This window comes from Polypterus senegalus, chromosome 15 (genome assembly GCF_016835505.1).
Source record: "Polypterus senegalus isolate Bchr_013 chromosome 15, ASM1683550v1, whole genome shotgun sequence".
In the NCBI taxonomy this organism is placed as follows: Eukaryota; Metazoa; Chordata; class Cladistia; order Polypteriformes; family Polypteridae; genus Polypterus; species Polypterus senegalus.
In genome coordinates this window covers 32,428,288-32,451,653 of record NC_053168.1, presented here as the reverse complement: position 1 = coordinate 32,451,653, position 23,366 = coordinate 32,428,288, and the positions used below count along the sequence as shown (strand labels likewise).

Below are 23,366 nucleotides of genomic sequence, written 5' to 3'. Positions count from 1 at the left end.
GAGAAGTTTAGAGAAGGCCAGAAGGAGTTGCATTGCATCTTTGTGGACCTGGAGAAAGCATATGACAGGGTGCCTCGAGAGGAGCTGTGGTATTGTATGAGGAAGTCGAGAGTGGCAGAGAAGTACGTAAGAGTTGTACAGGATATGTACGAGGGAAGTGTGACAGTGGTGAGGTCTGCGGTAGGAGTGACGGATGCATTCAAGTTGGAGGTGGGATTACATCAGGGATCGGCTCGGAGCCATTTCTTATTTGCAGTGGTGATGGCCAGACTGACAGACGAGATTAGACAGGAGTCCCCATGGACTATGATGTTTGCTGATGACATTGTGATCTGTAGCGATAGTAGGGAGCAGGTTGAGGTGACACTGGAGAGTTGGAGATATGCTCTAGAGAGGAAAGGAATGAAGGTCAGTAGGAACAAGACAGAATACATGTGTGTAAAAGACAGGGAGGTCAGTGAAATGGTGAGGATGCAGGGAGTAGAGTTGGTGAAGGTGAATGAGTTTAAATACTTGGGATCAACAGTACAGTAACAGGGATTGTGGAAGAGAAGTGAAAAGGAGAGTGCAGGCAGGGTGGAATGAGTGGAGAAGAGTGTCAGGAGCAATTTGTGACAGACGAGTATCAGCAAGAGTGAAAGCGAAGGTTTACAGGATGGTAGTGAGACCAGCTATGGTATATGGGTTGGAGACGGTGGCACTGATCAGAAATTAGGCAGAGTTAAAGATGTTAAGATTTGCATTGTGTGCGATGAGGATGGACAGGATTAGAAATGAGTACATTAGAGAGTCGGCACTGGTTGGACAGTTGGGAGACAAAGCCAAAGAGGCGAGATTGAGTTGGTTTGGACATGTGCAGAGGAGAGATGCTGGGTATATTGGGAAAAGAATGTTAAAAGATAGAGCTGCCAGGTAAGAGGAAAAGAGGAAGGCCTAAGCGAAGGTTTATGGATGTGGTGAGAGAGGACATGCAGGTGATGGTGAAACAGAACAAGATGCAAAGGACAGAAAGATATGGAAGAAGATGATCTGCTGTGGCAACCCCTAACAGGAGCAGCCGAAAGAAGAAGAAGAAGTGTTGCTTTTAGCTCCTCCAGTGCTGACAATTACAAATAAATATCAAAAAGAGAAGGCAAAGTATGAGTTGAGGCTACAGAACCTTTGTAAAAGAGAAAATTGAAAACGCATCTAGACAGAAATAGTTTCAGTATGAAAAATAAAATTAAAAAAAGAGATCTGACGTACAACCAAGTAAATAGTTAATGAATGGAGCTAGCTGAAATGAGATAAAAACTGTCTTTAGTTTAATTACTTTAATTTAGTTCCAGAGAGCCAAATATTATTGTAACTCAAAAGAAAATCAGTAATAAAAATTGAGTCATATAAATTCAAAATTTTTTAGAATTATGAATATGTCTTTATGCACTAAATCCACCAAGTCTGATTTCTTCACAGGAAGACCTGGTGAAATTTAGAACAAACTTCGCTGTGATGTTCTTCAAGTAGCCAACCTGGAATCTCTGTGCCTTGGTGCTTTTCAAGAAATGGTTGGACAATTGAAATAATAATTTAATTAAACCAGCTTGATGTCATGAGTAGTGATGAGTGAACCCCGCTGAACTTGCTTCATCTTGAGTTCAGTGAAAATGTGGAAAGGTTTCAGAACTTTAACGAACTTGGTGAAGTGCATTGAATTCAATATGGAAGGACGAACTGAACTAGTTTTGAGTGGATTATAATGGAGCAGTGGTCTTTGAAGTGTCCCTGAGGGCTAGTGAGGTATCTGCCAACTATCCTGGACTGATTACTGTGGCCTAAAATTCTAAACACTGCGCCACTGTGCATCCCTAAAGTAAAATTATACTCCATATTCACAACATGCAACTCACCTTGCATCTCCCAAACCCACCACTGGGGCTGTCTAACACCTTACAGAGTTTGTGATGCAAGGGATCAGCGTCATACACCCAGGGAGCTGCCCCTGTCACTACCCAATCTGCGCTACAAAGCAAGAAGCGTAACATACTTAATCCAGCAGTGAAGGCACACCGTATAATGAATCTCGACAGGCTTTATTATCCCAGAGAGAAATTTGCTTGCAGCAGAATAGTATAAAAACATAAGACATTGTTACACTGACAGAAGAAAATAAGCCATGGCACAACAGCGGACAACCAGTGTTACGATAAGGACACACACTTAAGATTAGTACAGAAATTAACAATTACCTTTAACTGTATGCAAAATAATAAGTCTGAATATTAACAAAACAATTCAAAATACTTATAGCTATGGAAATAAAAAAAAAAATAATAATCTTTACCCTTGAGAACCGAAATCTACAGCCTGAAATTTAGGAAAAAGTGGATGGCTACTGTCTGACTGAATTAAGATGGCCTTCTTTCTAACCTGTTTGCGATACAGCTCAGTGTCAGAGGTCTATCTATCTATCTATCTATCTATCTATCTATCTATCTATCTATCTATCTATCTATAAATATTGCATTTTCTAAGAATGAAAAGTCGTGTCTGCCCCTTCTTAAAGATTTGTGGTGTGTTTCACCTGTTAGCACTGATTGCCCCGATATATTTGTAGTGCTCTGCCATCTCCACTGTCTCCTCTTTAATTAATGTTGACACAATGGTAGGCGGGGAACCACTGAGATCTATGACCATATCCCTTATCTTAGAAATATTTAGCTTTATAATCTCCATTGAAATAACGTATTAATAACAAACCCATGGCTGTCCTCCTTGTCTTGTAGAAGACTAACAATGACCAAGTCATCTGCAAATTTCAGGATATGTCTGCCCTAAATAAGATCAACAAAAGAGGTGATGTGCAGCAGCCTTACAGAGTACCGACAGAGATATTTAAACTCAAAAACAGAGCCATTAATATTCCCTTTTAGTGTTCTATTAGTCCAAAGTCTTTAAAGAAAAATAGTATTTTCATATTTTCAAAGGAAAGTACTGCGAGCTGTGTGTGTGTCTGTATGCGCAGTTCAGATCGGCTGTACCATAAACTGTAATGTAGATTTTTATATTTTAAACACAGTCCAGCTGGCGTGCTGATTAAGTTGCAACATCAGACATCTGTCTGTATAAGCCATAAATTAGTGAAACACATGCCTGACACACAGACTAGACAGCACCATACAGTGTCAGGTGGAGTACACATACAGTACTCATGCAGACTGGACAGTTAGTACAGATCAGGGATCAGGTAGTGACATCCCCATCCAACATGGCTGCTGCAGCTCTGTGAAGTACCATGGACTTCGCAAAGCATCATGGGGCAATTCAGGGGAAAAACATTTGCCCAAGTCGGCTGCACAGTGAATGTTCACCTTGGAAATAGTAGGATAACTCAAGTATTAATTTAATCATTCCAACGTGATGCAGTGAGCGAACTCCTTCCGTTTATAAACCATGAAGCATATAGTGACAATGAACTAGAGCAAAAAAGTAAAAAAAAAATATATTTTGTATTCTATGAGCAGATTTTTTCACATTTCTATGACTTGCAAATGATAGTAGGTAGACCAAGGCTGGTGTTTCCACCTATGGTGTGCTCTAAAGGTTTACAAAAAGGGGTTTGATTCAGGCCTTGATTCAAAAGTTATGATTTGGTTTAATTTCATTATGCGGAGCGGTTACTCCCTCGTTGCTGTCATAAGTTGACTTTAGTAATTTCTTAGCCTCAAAAAATCATAAGGTGGGGTTTCTGAGATAAAGGAATGCAGTGCTTTCAATTTTTTGTTTTGATGCATATTTATGAACTTTTCTTTTTTGATTTTTTTTTCTCTCAAGCGGTTTATTGTTTTTGAATAAGCACCACCATCATTGATGTGCAGGTTTAATGCTTGGACAAGCGTGTCGTAAGAATTGTCTCAACTGTTGTCTTAGTTTGATCTCTTTGGTTTGACTCCTTTTGGTTCCTGACTTCACTTCTTGTCTCTTGTATTAGATAATAAATTGTACTTAACTCTATGGCTCCTAACATCTCACTGTGTCGTTTATGACTCTTGATTTCTGCTTTGCATCTTGGGCTGTGTTTTAAATGTTTATTTTCTAACTAACTAGCTGTGATATAGCAGATCCACAGCTCAAATTGAAATGGGCAGTTTTAAATAACTAAATAGAGTTTGGCCAGAGCGGTACTCGGATGCGACGTGCTGTGGGCATTTCATCGCTTAAGTGCACAGGTAAGGAGTCGTCCACATCTGTAATTGATGCCAGAAGCTGCTAATCGCCATACCGGATCCACGTCCCCATAATATATAATACGAGCATGAGTGCGGAGGGGGAAGAAGAAAGAAAAAGGCAACAGAGGTTAAGGAAGAAGGCAGCTGGAAGCGAGGGAGCCTGTGTGTGGAGAGACAGCAAGAGAGTGAGTGCTGACTCACAGATGTTTGCAGGCAGCTGGGAGAAGTGAGCCCTAGCAAGGTGTTTGGCCGACACCCGGGGCTGATGGTAGTTGGAGAGCAGGAATGAATGGGAGAAGGCTGGCTTGCCGCAGCAAAGGCAACTGGAGTTGGAGATTTGGAGTGGAACCCCAGTGTGAGCGTCCTGGCCGCTGGGGGAAGCCAAGTGTCGGTCTGGCGGATTGCTGAGCGAAGCCAGGGATTGGGAGGCCACCAGACCAGCCAAGTGGAGAAGGTCAGCTGCAGGTAGGGTGACACCCCTGGTGCATAGCCTGGATAAGAGAAGCAGGGGAGTCACACCGGGCTTTGCTTTTAATCTCATTTTTAAAGGATCTATTTATATGATTTTTAACCTCCACAATTTCACTTGCTTTTATTAGATTATTTATTTAATGACTTTGAGATGCATTGCAGTTGTATTTTGGTTGTGTAAATAAAAGCACTTTTGCACTTTTTGCACCATCCCCTTATTTCGTGATATCCTCACTGATCAGCTCATCCGGTTACATTACCGACGGTGTCGGGTTGAAGAGCTCCCGGAAACGAAACGGGAGCCTGGAGCAGAACTTGCATCGTCACACTGGCATCTACTTTAGGTTGCTCTTCTGGCTTCATTTCCTGAACTTTAATTTAAAACAATCTCTGATGGTTTCTTCCTGTGCAGTCATTACATTTGCAGAGTGAATAACCTGGAAGTGACTGACTGTGACATTACAGGGTCAGGAGTGTAAAGGTCACGATGAACACTTCCTGTTTTACTTGAGTTTACGGTGTTAAAACTAAGAAGCTGGTGTATTGTACATTTATGTTCTTGACAAATGAGTGTTTGCAAACAAAATATTGATTCCGATTGGCGACTGTGTGTTTGACTTCCCAGCTACAAATCTTTTCCTGTTTTCTGGTGTATGTCTTATCTTCTGGTCTTTCTAGGAGAACACAAACCAATCAATTTGTTACACAGCAGCTCCTTCATGTTGAGAGAAAAAACACCAATGTATTTACTGGTAATGATTGGGCATTTTATTAAGATCCTTTTAAAGTTTAATCAAATTGTTGTTACGTACTTTAGATTTATAGCCCTAATGCAAGTGTTCACTGCACGGCCTGCTGTCCATTCTGCGGTTAACGCCTTTCTTAAACCCACTCCTTTGGGAATGGGCTGAGACCTCGCACTACTGTGGTTTGGATCAGTCAACAAAAAAATGAAATAATGAAGGAGGGAGTTAATTTATTTCTTTATATATAGCCCAAAATCACACAAGAAGTGCTGCAATGGGCTTTAACAGGCCCTTCCTTTTGACAGCCCCCCAGCCTTGACTCTCTAAGATGACAAAGAAAAACTCCCCAAAAAAGTGGAAAGAAACCTTAAGAAAGGCAACATGTCGAAGCCCCGAAGTCTGGACTCACCTGAGGAATGAGGTGCAAGATGGCATCTCCCGTGAGAGAGCCTACGGCCAGGCTGATGCAGAACTGGATGAGGTACTGATAGACGGTACTGCATGAGCTGCAAGTCAGGACCATGATGCCAAAGAGGGCACAGAGACATATGATCAAGTTTGCGATTGACGCGTACACATATGCTGAAAAGAAACAGCAAAAAAAAGAGATGCAGCACAATTCAATAAACTGACCAAGTCACACTTGAAAATACATCAATAGTATAAATCTACAAAGCAATGTGTCACAAAGCATTTTGAAAACAGTTATTTAACAATATTCATTAAAATAAGTGTCATGCCCAGCATTTTTTACTCTCCAGAATCGCCGGTGGTTGTGATAAAGGCAAACAGCCAAAAATGTAAATACTAAACCAATAACCGATAACAACTTTAAATCTAATCTAATTACTTTGAAACACCTTAATAAAAGGACAAGTGTCTGTGCTTCTGTGTTTCCGTCAAGTTGCTTTGGCTCTGTTATATTTAATTTGGTGTGGGATTCATAAAAGCAGTGCTAATGTGTGTGACGTGCCATCTGTTGGAATGAAAAATGCAGGGAATTTCATTAGTACATGCACTAAAAAAATACATTAAAGTAGATGGTGCACTGCAAACATTAATGCTGAATACGGACGGACAGAAATCGGCTTCTTTGATTTTACCCCTCTTTGACAGGGAAGAGCTAGTCTAATACATAAAAGAATATGGCACGGTTACTGTAACTGGTATGTTTTTCTTGCAGAAAATCAAACTAACAATGAAAATCTGCTTATTTCTATATAACTTAGGTATCATAATTTTTTTAGACTTCGTTTTTAAGTAGGCTAAAATAAATGGGATTTGTGCATGTTTATTTCTTTTATGTTTTCTTTTTCATCACCCTAAGGAAAGATGAATGAAATTACAATGGATCAGGCACCTGTTGTCTGTTATTCATATTTTTGATTCAAATTATATTCAGACCCTTTTCTACACACTTGTGTTGTAGATATCATTCTTTTTTTGAAATTTGTGACTAAATTTGCAAACCTTTCTGAAAACATGTTTTCACTTTGTCAATTGTGGGTTATTGAGTTTAGGTTGATGGACAAAAATGACAAATGTACCAACTGAAAAGTAGAATCTGTAACACAATTAAGTGTACAGAAAGTGAAGTGGTCTGAAGACATTTCTGGATCCACTGTACAATTCTAAAGATACAAATTGTTACTGATCTTCTAATATGTAATATGTAAAAGGTAAGACCATTAAGAAGGCTGTGGCCTGCAGAGGGCGCTCCTGCCACCCAACCCCGACACAGACAGACGCAGGACACAAGTTCAGCACACAGGTTTTATTTTTTCCCCGCGTTTTCAAACCTTCACAGCACAGTTCTCCAGTCCCAGTAAACACCTGAGCACAGCTCACAGCACTTTCTTTTCTTTTTTCTCTTCTGTTTCTCTCTCTCTGTTTCTCCGTCCACCTCCAATCTTCCTGGCAAACTTCGTCTGGCTCCCGAAGTAGTGGCAGCTAGCTCCTTTTCTAGGTGTCCGGTGATCATCTTGCTGTCACACAGGGCTGAATGGTTCCTGCACCACCTCCTGGTGGCGTCCACGGAACCAAATAGGGCTGCACCAAACTCCGACTCCCATGGTGCCCTGTGGGAGTCCAAGACACCACTGCAACCCAACGGGGCTACCATCTATCATTCCAGGGGAGGTAATACTCCGAATATGTTCTCTCCCCCAGTCCTTCCAGTGTAGAGGCATCCTGGCCGGGTAAGGGGCCCCTGGCTGTCCTCCACAAGGCCCAAAGTGGCTCTTACTCTTAAAGACAGTGAGGAAATTGAAGAAAAAAACCAAAAGAATCCACCTGCTGTAATAAGAGGTAACATCTTATGGCCATCAAGTCCCCACATAAACCTCTGCTAACACGCTGTCTGGAAGTACCTACCCTGGCTATGGCATCCTTATCCCCACCTGTGGTGCCAGGCATCTTTCCAAGTGTGCCTAATGGACTAAATCGTCTTACTTGTGTTTGCAAAGTATTTTATATTCCTGTGTATTCTAGAAGAATGTCTTCACTTACAACAAGAAACAATTCAAAGATGCTGGAGTTTTCCAAATGTCTTTGGAGTTTTCATTAGAAATTCCTGCTATGGTGAAATAAGACCATTGGGCATCACGACACTGGCACCATCAGAACAGAAGGGTGATGCATGAAAAGAAAAATCCTTATACCCACTGGTGATGTGGGGCCCTTGGGGTCCTGTTGAAGGTCCTTGACATCATGAACTCACCTAAACTCAAAAAGCCTGATGTGTTTGCAAGAAAGCTGAGACTTGGTCATGGGTGGCCCTAAACTCACATCCAAAATCAACTGCGTCTTGACAATACAGTCAGCATTTTTGGATTGGCTGTGTCAGTGAAAGGTCTGAATTGAAGTGGGTCAGCCATACGTTTATATTGATGGAGATCACATGGAGATTGCACATAAATAAATCTGACAAATGAGAAGAGACCATTCAGTCCATCAGGGTCGTTTCTTTAGCTAATAACTAAGCTGTCCCAACATCTCATCCAGGTAATTTTCAAAGGGTTTTCAAGGTTTATGCTTCAACTACACATCTCAGTAATTTTTTTCAGACTCCTACAACTGTTTGCCTAAGGCAGTGCTTCCTCACTTCAGTCCTTAATACACTTCCGCTTAATTTCTACTGATGTCCTTGATTACGTGATTCACCGTTTAGTTGAAAGAAATATTGCTGGATCTACTTTATCAAAGTCTTTGAGAATTTTGAAGACCAGACTTCGGACACTGTGGTGGGCTGGTGCCCTGTGTTGGCTGGGATTGGCTCCAGCAGACTCCCGTGACCCTGTAGTTGGGATGTAGCGGGTTGGATAATGGATGGATGGAGGATTAGGACCCCACACAGTCTCCTCTGCTCGGAATCTGTCAGAGTAGGACACGTCTTCAAGCCCTGATATGTACTCGGTTGCTCTTCTCAGCCCAACTTTAAGTGCTGCTGTATCTTCCTGTATCATGGTGACCACAAACCCCAGATGTGTCATCATACTACTGCATTGTGTAGTCTGAGCATAACGTCCATTGACGTTTATTCAACATTTTTGATTTTCTTGTAGGACAGCGTTTCCCATCTTCTCTTTACAGCTGATTTTCCTTTTGCCCACGTGTACCATTTTGCACTTTCCTACATTAACTCACATTTTCCAAGTGTGTTCGCCCAGTTCTAAAGCTTGTCCAAGTCTTCTTGAATTGTTTCCTCAGTGTCTACCATTCCTGCAATTTTAGCATCATCTGTAAATTTAACAGTCTTACTAATTATTCTGAAATGTGTTGGCTAAGGACAGACCCTTGAGGGACTCCACTGACGAGCTCATTCCTCGTAACTCTTATCTGTACTCTTTGTCTCCTGACAACTTAAAATGCAGTTTTGTAGTTTACCGCTGATACCTACAGCTTTTAGATTTTAATCTGATTTGAGATCCTTCACAATGTGTCCTCTTGACATTATTATTATTATTATTATTATAAGGCTTTACTGGAAAAGGCTGTCATCCATATCAAAGTCCATACAGGTATCTGATACCTGCGACACCCAGGCTTTGAGTGAAAACATTAACATGAGTTTAAATACGTACGCCTAACAGTACTCTGCTGATGAGAGCTTCATTGTTCTCCTAAGACTTTCTGGCTTAAGTGAACCAAACATTTCCAAGGAAAAGCAAGGATGAGACTCCCAAACATGACGACCTGATCTTCATAAACATCAGACTGACATGGCATACTTGCCTTTCATTTCTTTTGTTCCTCATGCTGTGTTCTTCCGCCTAAGCTAAGAGTAAAGCTTACAATGCGGAGTAGACATTGTCTGACAAACTGAGAGCTTATTGTAGATAATTCTGTTTAAGTTCCCAGAGTCCATAACATACAGTAACATTCTTAAACTCATTCAATCTAATTAATGGTCATGGCTGGCCAGAGCGTACTCCAGAAGTATTGGCCCCTGTTGGTCAAGTCAGGGTTCATCCCCTGGCTCATGTTTAAAGTGCCTCTTTTTGTCTTATTTTTTTTTTAATATTGTTAAGTTCATTTATTATTTAATTAATGTATTGTCTGTCATTTTGTCCTGTTTGGTTATAAGTTGTGTTTTTTTGCATTTATCTTTATGTCCCTTGTGTTTTGCAGGTGGATCCCCAAGAGACAGGGCTGCCCGTCTGTCACTGTTAACAGACCACCCTCAGCCCTATAAAGGCAGGCTGGGATTTAAAGAGTTGGCAGGTCATGCTGCCTTAGGTGAGGCCTATTGTGAGCCAGATAGAGAGGGCACTGGCCTGTTATATGATTCTGTCAGAAGCCTCACGCCATTTTTCTATTTTGTGTGCCGTTCTACCGCCACTACAACACCTATGTCTTTAACTGTATACTTTATAAACTTCATTAACCCATCATTACATCAAGGAACAAATAAAAGTGACTGTTCAATCTGTCTGAGCAAGACTCTTAAGAGCAGGGGAGGTCACAAGAATGGATAACGAAGAAGAAGGGTAGGAGAATAAGAGAGACAGAGGTGTGAGGTGAAGGCGTACTATACAGTTTGTTGCTCTAAAAGTGAAGTTAATAGAATGTCACGTGGCAGTTTGAGAGCAGTAGGTCCTCAGACTTCCCTGCAAACTCCACAGTGTTGTGTCAGTTATTCACAATATCAGTTTCTGTATAATCAATATACTTTAAAATGCTAATTGTTGTCCTTTTATTCACTCAAAGACATGCAAACCTCTAGGCCTTGAACTTTGATCTTGGTTGTAATCGAGAGTTTTTGATGTGATATGCATAACACAACCCAAGAATTGAAGATTCAGGCTGCCTCACCCCAATAACTGAGCTTCGACTTCTTCTCACGGCAAGAGGCGGCCTTGTGTCCTAGCAGATTAGAAAAGATAAGCTAAGCGGGTATGTGGCATTACAGATAGGAAAAGGACCGTGGCGACCTCTGTTCACAGTGAACCACATTTTAGAGGTCAGCTGGTCATTTTCATTGCAAATGCGATTCATTCGCTCTGAGTGCAACAGACAGTCATACACGGTCAAGGAATTGGAGATGCGGGCTTCTTTGCACAGAAAGCGGTGGCATGGCCACATAACATGGCTGCCAAGAAAAGAATGGACATGCAAGCACGTGGGTTGTGTGTCAGGAAAAAGTGCTGCTGTGACATTTCAGCAACCTTAATGTTGTGACTAGGGGTGCTGGGGTTCGTGAGTGGGGCTTCCAGACTTGGTGTTATGCTGACTGCATGAGGCAGAAGCAGATTTTAATCGAAATAGGAATCAGGAGATGAATCTTTCCCATGGGTCATGTAGAGGGGGCACCCATTCAAAAACCATGAAACACACACGTAACCAGAGTCAAAATGTTCATGTTAAATAGTAGATGTGAAAAGCAGCCATAATTAGCTTTTCATGCTGCTTGCACATCTCACTTATATACAAATTTCAAGTTGAAGGAAGCAACAAAAAGCAGTAAAATTGCCTGAAATGATGTAATTTATCATGTGAATCAGATCTTGTCTGATTATTGTTTGGCCAAGCTAAACCATCCAGTTCCTACACCTCACCCTTGTGAGTGTGTGTGCTGTAGATTGTAAATCTGATGACTTCAGGAGTTTTGGTCTCTCCAGGATGTGCTGCTATGTGGTTTCTCAAGGGCGGCCTGATTTATGAGTTTATGCTGCAGTACTGCTGAGGTGGGCCTGGTGAGCTCTCCATTCTACTTGCTTGCTTTAGCTCCCGCTTGATGATTAAGTAGCAGGTACTGATTTTGTGATTCTTACCTCAGTGTCGTCAATATGTTTTTCAGCTTATTTGCACTTTCCTCCTTCTTTACTCAATCATTAAATGTGTAGATGCAGTAGATAAAATATAAGACTCGTTCACACACACACACTCACACAGATTCAGAGCCGTCAAATAACCTAACAGGCATATCCTTGGGACTTTGGAGGAAAAAAGAACACTTGACACTTGAATCCATAAAGATGTAGGTAGAGCCTGTGAGCTCCACACATCCAGGGATCAGGGTGGGTTTCTGGCCCATGACACCCCACATTTAGCGTAGGGAGATTTTGAAAATGGATGGGTGAATAAAGTATAAAGGATGTGGTGGCAGCATTACCACTTCAGGGCACTTGTAAGCCCAATTCATTTATAGGTTAGGGACAGTAAAGTTCATGGACTTCTGACCACCACATCTATATGAGAACGTTGGACATCCCATTCAAAAACCATGGACATTAATTCGGAGTTGGCCTCCACTGTGCATGCTATAATAGTCTCCAGACTTCTAGGTGGGCTTTCTATAAAATCTGGAGTCTGTCTGTGGGACTTTATGACCATTCAGCCAAACAAGCATTTATGAGGTCAGGTACTGATGTGGGATGAAAAGGCCTGGCTCACTCCTGGTGTTCCTATTAATGCCAAAGGTGTTCAATGCTGTGGAGGCAAGGGCTTTGTGCAGGCCACTCAAGTCTCCCCTTGTCTTAAAGGAGCTCACTTTGTGCAGAGTGGCACCCTCAGAAAAGGGCCTTCCTTAAACTGTTGCCACAATGCTGGAGGCGTACAAGTGTCTGAAATGTCTTGATATGCTGTACACTTAATAATATTCTTTACAGCAGGCACTATGCCATAAAGAAGGTAGGGTTCTCCTGCAATCCATCAAGCCCATTTTCGTCCATTAGAGAGCAAGTTGGTGAAGAATGATTTTTCACTCCAGTGGGCACATTTCCATTTCTCCAGAGCTCAGTGGCAGCAAGCTTTACACCCTATCTTGCCAATACTTGCCATTGTGCAATACGATCTTAGGTTTGTGTGCAGCAGCTCGGCCATGGAAACCCATTTCATGGAGTTCCTGACAAACATCTGGGATTGGCCAATGCCAGGGGGACACTACCTTCCGGACTGCATTGTGCCTACTGTAAAGCTTGATGGAGGAGCAATAATGGTGTGGGGCTCCTTTTGAGGGTCCGGGTTAGGCCCCTTGGTCCCAGTGAATGATACTGGTAATGCTACAGCCTACCAATACATTTTAGACAAGTGTGAGCCTCCAACTTTGTGGCACCAGTTTGGGGAAGGCCTTTACTTTTCTTTCATGATTGTGCCACTGTGCACAAAGCCTGGGCCGTAAGGCCATGAAGGAACTCGAGTGGCCTTCACAGAGCTCAGACCTTCGGCCTGAATTACAAGCAGGAGGGAATACACGCAGACTCAACTTGAGACTCTGCTATGTGGCACACATTGAAATGACACCGGAATGCCTTGAAAGTTTTGCTCATCTCTCTCTGTATAAAATCCAACGTCTGTCTGTATGTCTGTCCGCTTTTCACGAGAGAACTATTTAACGGATTTGCATCTTTTTTTTTTCTAGAAATTACTTGAACATTCGGGTTGATTTTGCGACTTCTCTCAGGAGTGATGCATTTGCGCTAATCCGAGACAGAGGCTGCAGGCCGAGGGGAAGGGGAAGCATGATGTCAAGAGTGGGGAGTCAGTCTACCTCTGGCCACATTTTGGAGCGCAACTTGCCTGTGCTTAGCTAGCAATACCTTTTTGTTTATTGATTTTTAAAGCTTGTCCTGTTTCACTACTACACAGGGGACGGCTAGTAATGTATTGTGATGGACGGCCGGCCGCTCAACACGGCCGACACATCCAGGACACTAGATGACGTCTTCCCTGCAGCATAGCGGTGCCCTGGATTCCCACAGGACACTGGGAGATGGAGTTCAGCTTCACAGCCCTGCTGGATACCATGGGTGCCGCCATGTGATGCTACAGGGAGATTTCTGCTCCCCATATAACCCGGAAGTACTCCAAAGTCATGGGCACGGAAGGACAGAAGTGCGTCCAGGCTGAAGAAAGGTATAACTCTCCATCTGACCCGGATCAACGACCATATAAAGGACTGGTGGAGACCCAGCTAGTGAGCTGGAGTTGGGAGGGAGTGTGACAGAGCTTGCTGGGAGGAGGGCAGGGAAAAGTATTGTGTCGACTAGTTAAGTGTGTATTGTGGATGTGGTGCTTTGGATCTACTATAGAGAAGAAGAAGATTAAAAATGTTCTTGGTGTTTTTAAACCTGTATCCAGAATATCTGCCTGTTGGGTTTCACAGGGTAACAGCGCCACCAAGTGTCCACAGTATATATTTAAACAAATGGCCTTACCTATTCCAGCATGCAAACAGTTAATTATGAATAAACAAAGTAATATGAAATATGCTGTAACTAAATGTTTAGTGTAGAGGAAAAAATCTGCTGAGCAGTACCTACAGTTCAGTACACGAATTATTTAATGCCTACCTATTGACAGTGGATTCATAAAAGTATTCAGAGCCCTTCACTTGCTGCACACTTTATTATGTTGACAATTTAGTTTTAAATGGATTTCATACACCATTTTTGCCCATCAGTCTACACTCAATAACCCATAATGACAAAATGAAAAACCTGCTTTGAGAAAGGCTTACAGATGTTTCGAAATCAAGCACTGAAATCTCCCTTTCCTATGCGTATTCAGAGCCTTTTGCTGTGGCCCTCCAAACTGTGCTCATCCTACTTGTTTTAATTCTCCCTGAGATGTGTCGAGAACTTGATTGGGGTCTACCGGTTTGCAAACTGAACTGACTGGACATCATTTAGAGATTGTGAAAGAAAATGTACAGTTAGGTCCATAAATATTTGGACAGAGACAACTTTTTTCTAATTTTGGTTCTGTACATTACCACAATGAATTTTAAATGAAACAACTCCGATGCAGTTGAAGTGCAGACTTTCAGCTTCAATTCAGTGGTGTGAACTAAACGATTGCATAAAAATGTGAGGCAACTAAAGCATTTTTTTAACACAATCCCTTCATTTCAGGGGCTCAAAAGTAATTGGACAATTGACTCAAGCCCGTCGTTATGTCATTATCAATTAAGCAGATAAAAGGCCTGGAGTTGATTTGAGGTGTGGTGCCTGCATGTGGAAGATTTTGCTGTGAACAGACAACATGCGGTCAAAGGAGCTCTCCATGCAGGTGAAAGAAGCCAACCTTAAGCTGCGAAAACAGAAGAAACCCATCCGAAAAATTACTACAATAATACAAGTGGCAAAATCTCAGTTTGGTACATCCTGAGAAAGAAAGCAAGCACTGGTGAACTCAGCAACGCAAAAAGACCAGGGGCCTCATGTATAACGCCGTGCATAGAACTCGCACTATAACATGGCGTAAGCACAAAAGCCGAAATGTGCTTACGCACAGAAAAATCCAGATGCAAGAATCTGTGCGTACTCCAACTTCCACGTCCTTCCGTTACATAAATCCCGATCAGCGTGAAAACTAACGCTCGTGCACGCGCATTATGTAACGCCCCAAATCCTCCCAGAATTACGCCTATTTGAATATGCAAATCAATATAAATCGCCCTTAAGCGCAGCCTTCTGTGAAAAGACAATGGGAAAAGCACAGGGGAAAATATAAGAATTTCATCGAATACCAAGTGGAGGCAAAGGAAAAACATACTATTTGTTCAAATAATCCGTGGTATAATCAACAAAAGGAAGTTGATCGAGTGACATAGCGTGTTGGAGAAACTTGAAAGCTCACATCCACAAAATCGCACAGTGCCGGAAATAAAAAAGAAATCACATATCAAAGTTGCCGTGAAAAGAAGAGTTGTAAGTCCACTGTCTGAGTGTCATGTGAAAGCTTATTAGGGTACAGAGAAAAAAGGCACACAGTGGGGAAAAAGCACGAAATGTCAACTTCAATCTCGACATTTCCACTTTAATCACGTAGTTTATTTTGTCATTTAGTAGAACATTATAAACTTCATCTTAAAATCGTTTAATCAACCAGTTCCTCAAATCACATCGTAATTAAAGTAGCACGTTAAATGCTTTGTTTTGTATTTGATCTTCTACTCGTATGTGATCTATGTGTGTGAATCACTACTTGCTTCTTAAACTGGCTCTCTTCCTCCAACTGGACACAGAATCCATGACATTCGTGATATTACAGCTCTCTGAATAACTAAAATACTGAGATGTATACGTGATGTCATTTTCATGATGATTGGAGCTAAAGCAGGTTATTAAACATGTGTTCCATGAGTCTCATGCTCATGACAAGCATTTATCTTTTGTCGAAATTTGTCGCTGCGTTTTTAGCTGTGTTGTTATTTCCTCTTTCTGTTTTATATTCAATATATATTACGTGCCCCAAGAGTCCTTGCTTTTCTTTCCCCAAGTAACCGATCGCCATAAAATCAGCTCTGTAATAGAAGTTAAGCCATCTGTAAGCTTAGCGCCGATTCTTCAAAACGTTTAAAGAACATTGAAATATCTTCGTAGTACATGTTTAATTATTCTATCCTTCACGACACTCCCAGTGAAGAATATAGATTATTTAAATGAAGTTAAAGTTTTATGTGTATAATTTAACAAACATATTTTGCTGCATTTCACCTTAAAAATTATATCGTCATCATATGTAAATACACGCTTTATAAAGTGGCTCAGGTTGTGAGATATTATAACTGTAGTGCAAGTTTACAGTGGGGTGATTGTACTGTATACCGATAATTCTCTTTCCGATCAGCTGCTGCTGTGATTCACGATACAGTGATATAAATACTCCGAGTGGTGCAGTGAGAGTAATATGGAAAAAGATGATCCGCTGTGGCAACTCCTAACGGGAGCAGCTGAAAGAAGAAGAAGAAGGTGCAGTTAGAGTAACAACGCTAAAGCAGTTATGGTATTTGGAATACTATGGCTGTTCCCTGGACCATTATATTGTTACAAGTTAATTACAATCAGATGCATTACACTAATAAACAATATGCGGTTAGTTTCTGTGTATTTATAAAGCCGCGTTATGAAAATAATGAGTAATCACACAAGAACAGTACCATTGCTTTGACGCTGGGTGCCGCCAGTTTGCAAAACCGAGCGGAGAACTTGCGTACGACAAGGCATGAGGTACCGTGGAAAAGTGCGTGGATTTACGCCAAGTGTAGGTTTTATACATCGCGATTTGAACGTGGAAAAGTTCTTACGCAACATTTCTGTGCGTACACACCGTTTATACATGAGGCCCCAGGACGTCCATGGAAGACAACAGTGGTGGATGATTGCAGAATCATTTCTATGGTGAAGAGAAACCCCTTCACAACAGCCAACTTAGTGAACAACACTCTCCAGGGGGTCGGCATATCGATATCCAAGTCTACCATAAAAAGAAGACCGCATGAAAGTAAATACAGAGGGTGCACTGCAAGGTGCAAGCCACTCATAAGCCTCAAGAATAGAAAGGCTAGATTGGACTTTGCTAAAGAACATCTAAAAAAGTCAGCACAGTTCTGGAAAAACATTCTTTGGACAGATGAAACCAAGATCAACCTCAACCAGAATGATGGCAAGAAAAAAGTATGGAGAAGGCATAGAACAGCTCATTATCCAAAGCATACATCATCTGTAAAACACGGTGGAGGCAGGCAGTGTGATGGCTTGGGCGTGCATGGCTGCCAGTGGCACTGGGACACAAGTGTTTATTGATGATGTGACACAGGACAGAAGCAGCCGAATGAATTCTGAGGTGTTCAGAGACATACTGTCTGCTCAAATCCAGCTAAATGGAATTGATTGAGCAGCGTGCGTTTCATGATACAGATGGACAATGACCCAAAACATACAGCCAAAGCAACCCAGGAGTTTATTAAAGCAAAGAAGTGGAAACTTCTTGAATGGCCAAGTCAGTCACCTGATCTTAACTCAATTGAGCAGGCATTTCACTTGTTGAAGACTAAACTTCGGACAGAAAGGCCCACAAACAAACAGCAACTGAAAGCCGCTGCAGTAAAGGCCTGGCAGAGCATTAAAAAGGAGGAAACCCAGCATCTGGTGATGTCCATGAGTTCAAGACTTCAGGCTGCCATTGCCAGCAAAGGGTTTTCAAGCAAGTATTAGAAATTAACATTTTGTCCAATTACTTTTGAGCCCCTGAAATGAAGGGATTGTGCTAAAAAAATGCTTTAGTTGCCTCACATTTTTATGTATTCGTTTTGTTCAACCCACTGAATTAAAGCTGAAAGTCTGCACTTCAACTGCATCTGAGTTGTTTCATTTAAAATTCATTGTGGTAATGTACAGGACCAAAATTAGAAAAAGTTGTCTCTGTCCAAATATTTATGGACCTAACTGTAACTGCTTGCAAGCTACTTAAGGTTAAAAACTGTTTAGTTATAACGGCAGGTTATTCATACATGCGTCTGTCATAAGATAAGGTGCAGTAAGCTGACCGAGGATAACATCCTTCTTTAGGAACGCTTCTGTTAAGACACAGGAAAGATGACTTTTTCATCTTTGGGCCCCCTCTTGACACGTACACAAAAAAGAAACGGTTGTCCGATTTACGTAATATAAGATGAAATTCTTAGATGCTGTTTCATAAGTAAGGGATAGGGAGGAAAATGAATATTAAAAGCCAATTGAAACAGGGAAACTTTGCTCTTCTGCCTTGCAACGTGGAATCCATGTACTCATCTGTGACTGAATAAAGACTGATTGATTGAACTATTCCTGTCTTCCTCAGGGATCTTTTTCCACAAGAGGCACATGTGGTCACTCTAAGAAAGCATCAGTGGACCACTGCTGAGATGGGAGAACATATCAGAATGTCAGACATCTCAGCAGCACTCCATTATTGACATTTATGGTGGAGTGGCTAGATGAAAACCACTCTTGAGATAAAGGAATATGACAGTTGAAAGGACTCTGAGAGCCTGAGGAAATGCTTCTCTGGCGCAATGAGACAAAAGTTGAACTCTTTAGACAGAACTCCAAGCACTATGTCTGGTGAACACCAGGCACTGCTCATCCCCTGCCTAATACCATCATTATGGTGAAGCATTGTGGTGGAAGCATTAGGCTATATGGGTGCTTCTCAGCGGCAGGGACAGTGAGACTGGTCAGAATTGAGGGAAGGCTGAGTGCAGTCAGATATAAAGTAGGCCTTGAAGGAATTCTGCTTCAGAGTGCATGCAACCTCAGACTGGGACAACTATTCACATTTCCAGCATGACAATGACTTGATGCATACAGTCACAACAACATTGGAGTGGCTTTGAGACAAGTCACTGACTGTCATTGAGCGGTCCAGCCAAAGCTCACACTTAAACCCCAAGAGAACATCTGTGGAGAGCCCTGAAGATGGCAGTTTACAGACACTTCCCATCCAAGCTAATGCAGTTTGGGAAAACCAGCCAAGAAGAATGGGATAAACTGTCTAAATCGAGGTGTGCAAGGCTTGTAAAGATTTAGCCAAGCCAGGTAGACTCAAAGCTGGAATTGCTGCCAAGGGGCTTCTACAAAGTACTGAATTAAGGGGCTGAATGCTTACATGAATGAGCGATTTAACTTTTTCATTTTAAATAAATTTTGAAACCTTTCTGAAAACTGCATTATTGAGTGTGGATTGATGGACAAAAATGGCAACTTTATCTTTTTTTATATTAAATCAACAACAAAATAAAGTATACAGAAAGTGAAGGAGTCTGAATACATTCTGAATCCACTGTAATACACATCTTTAAACAAATGCCTTACTTATGCCTGCATATGAACAGTGCACTGCGAATAAAGCTAGTAATGTCAAATATGCATTTAACTATTGTTGTGATGTGAAATTTTGCATACAAGGTGATAAATAAAAATGTCTTTATTTGTAACTTAGACAAAGCAAATGTAATATTAGTGTTACATTATAGATAATAACAGCAATGGTGTGATGGTTAAGAACCCCTTTCCCCCTTTTAGGACTGAGTCTCTTTGTAATTTTTACGACAGGGCTGGGGAAGGCGCCTCAAACAAGTCTGGCCAATGTTTGTCTGCAGGGCTCTCTCAATCAACCCCCAGAGGAAAGCCAGGCGGCCTAGCTGGAAAGCTTCACCTTAACACATGGTTTTGAAGGCAGGTGTGAAGGTATTCTATGCTCCATTGGTCTGAAGTATGGCTGTTTGGAATTGGCTTGTATCAAATGCCTTTAAGTACCATGACGCCCTATTGGCTGTAGGGGTTGGACAGAACATCTATAAATTTGCTTGTTTTACACCCCTCTCTCTCTTACCAAATGATGAAGGAGCATCTCACACACCATGAACTGAAAAGAACAACACCATGAAGAGCACAGCTCAGCAGCCATATTGAGACAGGCATGCGGCCTGTTCTGAAGAAAGCTGACCACAAATGAGGACTTAACTAGAGACATTTAAAGTAACTACAAGTCTGTGTGCCGCCTGAAACTACACATCAGCATTTATCAGGTTGTATGGTTGCCAATAGTCACTTGTACTTTGCATATTCTTGTTATTTTTGAATATTATCAATAAAACATTATTTAAAGTGTAACTTAACTCCTTAACTCTTAACAAAACAACTATATATTAATATAATGGAAAAAAATCTGTTGAGCAGCATTTACAGTACAATTCATCATTATTTAATGCTATCTATCTATCTATCTATCTATCTATCTATCTATCTATCTATCTATCTATCTATCTATCTTAACCCCTGCTTGTCTTTTACTACACCTAATTGCATGAGGTTATAAATGTAGAATGGAAGGTGGGGAGAGGTTATATGTACAATACCTTATAAACAGTGGTAAGTCTGTGAGATTTGAGGCATTCTGACAAAGGGTACATATTAATAATACAAAAGGGGAAAGTAGAGTAAAATATTACTCTTACAAGACAAAACAACTATATATTAATATGCTGGAAAAAATCTGTTGAGCAGCATTTACAGTAGAATGCATCATTATTTAATGTTATCTATCTATCTATCTATCTATCTATCTATCTATCTATCTATCTATCTATCTATCTATCTATCTATCTATCTATCTATCTATCTATCTATCTATCTATCTATCTATCATTTGAATCACAGAAGGGCTCACTTTCCCAGGATGTCACCAGTCCAGGGTCTTCTTGAGAGCTTGTCTGAAGTTCACACGACTTGCTCAGTATTTGCTGTATAAGTGCCGGGCTTAGATGTGCAAACTGCGATCTTGACACTCCTGTGCTGTTGTCAATATTGTAAATCATCAAGATCTCCTCTGGATTGAAACATTTCTGTAACGAAGCAAGCATGAGAATAAATAAATGGAGGGGCACATCCAAGTGAAACAGTTACAGTATAATCTGGAACAAGGCTGCAGTCCTTTAGGAAACGGGGCCTGTAAGTTTAAAGATACCATTTAAGGTGGAATTTATAGTCAGTTTCTATAACAGATTTGCAACGTTGTATCTCTCCATGTTAAACACATGCTTTTTATTCCAACCAAAATATATGTTTATCCAGCTGAGAAATTCACTCAGGGTGGTACCAGCCAACACTTAAAGCAGTTAGTCCTCCCTGAGACAGCAATAATGGCCTGTAAATTTAGGACCGTGAGGTTTACAAGCAGCCAGTTCTAGTGCCGCGCTCACTCAAGATGGACATGTGGCTGAGAGACAAAGGGGACAAGTTCCCTAGCAGAGACAGCTCCTTAACTTAAAGAGGAAAAATTAAACCTAGTTAACAGTTGTGTCATTTTTGCTGTGATGTGAATTGCTATCTTAAAGTAATTAATGATAGTGCTTAATATGAAAAAAATCATATATGAATGATAATTTGACTTTTGTTCCTGTTTTCATTACATTCATCCATCCATCCATCCATCCATCCATCCATCTATTGATCTATCCATTGTCTAAACCTGCTTTATTTAGGGTTGGGCCATGGGAAGCTGGAGCCTTTTCCAGCAAGCATTGAGTGAAAGGCAGGGACAATCCCTGGGCAGGATGCCAGTTCATCACAGGGTAAACACACACACACAGACATTAGGACCACTTTACGAGCATTGCCAGTCCGCCTAACCTTCATGTGTCTTGACTGTTGGAGGAAACTGGAGCACTTGGGGAGAACATGCAAACTCCAGACAGGCAGCACCATTTCCATAACATATATATGACTAGGGAGCTCTGCCCCCTGCTCACTTCGCTCGCCAACTCCCTACATGCTAGTCATTTCCTGGATCAGCCGCTTGCGACAAATCGTGCTGTGCTTTTGGACAAACATGAATATCAACTCTGTCTTTGATATCTCCATCTTTTGAAACTATTATCGCTGACAATTCGTCACCTGTTGGTTTATTATATATGCAAGCATGATCTTTCGGATTCATATAGAAATCCAAGAAAACTTCTTTGTCCGTGTTTTTCAGATAAATCTTGTATAAGTGTGATACTTTTGGATGTATGGATTTGTATCCATTATTGGCTGTAGAGTTTCTAATATGTCCAATCGTTTAACTCTTTCGATTCTATGTTGCATCACTTCTCCGTGAACATAAATATAAACCTGACCGAATTGTGGTTTCTTTCAAATTAAACTTATAGTAGCTTTGTCATATAACCTATGTCCATGTATTCGATCTCTTTTCGCTGTTCCGTTATTTCACTGAATAATAATTTCCATTTGTAAATGCGAATGCGATCTTTATTATCAGTTTTCTGAGACTTTCGATTTTAGTATTTTCATACTCTCTAACCTGCTCTGCATGTGCATCACGCCAACGTTTTTGAACCTCTTTACGATGTTCTACTTTGTGTTCTACTCTTTGTCTTATCTTCTTCTACTGTTTGTCTTTTGTTTCTGCCCCTGCTTGGACCTGTTAGGTTTTCAATTCATCTCTTGGCACAAAGTCTCGTCTCGCGGGACTTGAAATTATCTCTCTGAAAATGTCTTGTCTTCTTCCTCTGAAAAGGTCTTGTCTTGTCCCAAGATTTTTTTTATATAATAGAGAGATAAGTTTTGATGGTTTAGTGATAATAATAGCTTCCCAAACCTGTTTAATTCAGAGAACACAAAATCACCAGTCCGTCTAATGTGTGTTGTTGGAATGTGGAGGGAATACTTGAGTGCATGAAGAATACAATATGCTGTCATTTGGTTCAAATATTAGAAAGTTTTTCTTCACAAAAAGAACCCATGGTGTGGTGACAGCAATGCTTCCTGAACCTTCAGATCTCTGCTTGATGTTATTTTAAAGAGATTTGTGGGACAGGATTGGGCCGAATGACCTGCGCTCATCACAAGTGTTCCTAATGTTCTAGAATTTGCCAGCTCCATGCTACTATTATTGCTACTCATATTATAATTATTATTTTGGGTTTCTCTCTAGTTCTTAACAGATTTACTTTTTTGTATGACTTCACATTGTGTTGAGGGTTAGCTTATTGTCAGTTTTTTGCTGTTATTTGTTGCTGGCTTATTGATAGTTCTTTTCCTATTTTTACTGTAATTACTGCGCTGTTTGGCCGTTTCCTCTGTGTCGTCGTTGGCACCTTTTTGTGTCCGCACTGTAATGTTGCTTATTCTCCGGGTGACTTTATTCAGTCCTTGAGCAAAGGGTGAAATGT

The 23,366-nt window shown here is 41.0% G+C and overlaps 1 protein-coding gene across 2 annotated transcripts in view; it reads right to left on the bottom strand.

Moving 5' to 3' along the window:
- Positions 1 to 23,366, bottom strand: part of slc39a4 (solute carrier family 39 member 4) — a 90,271-nt gene that overhangs the window by 30,085 nt on the left and 36,820 nt on the right. For both annotated transcript variants that reach the window (XM_039737243.1, XM_039737244.1), the window contains exons 5-6: positions 20,861 to 21,035; positions 5,835 to 6,007 (exon numbers count right to left, since the gene is read on the bottom strand). In XM_039737243.1, coding sequence (XP_039593177.1) covers positions 5,835 to 6,007; positions 20,861 to 21,035 — 348 coding nt within the window. The remainder of the gene's footprint in view (positions 1 to 5,834; positions 6,008 to 20,860; positions 21,036 to 23,366) is intronic.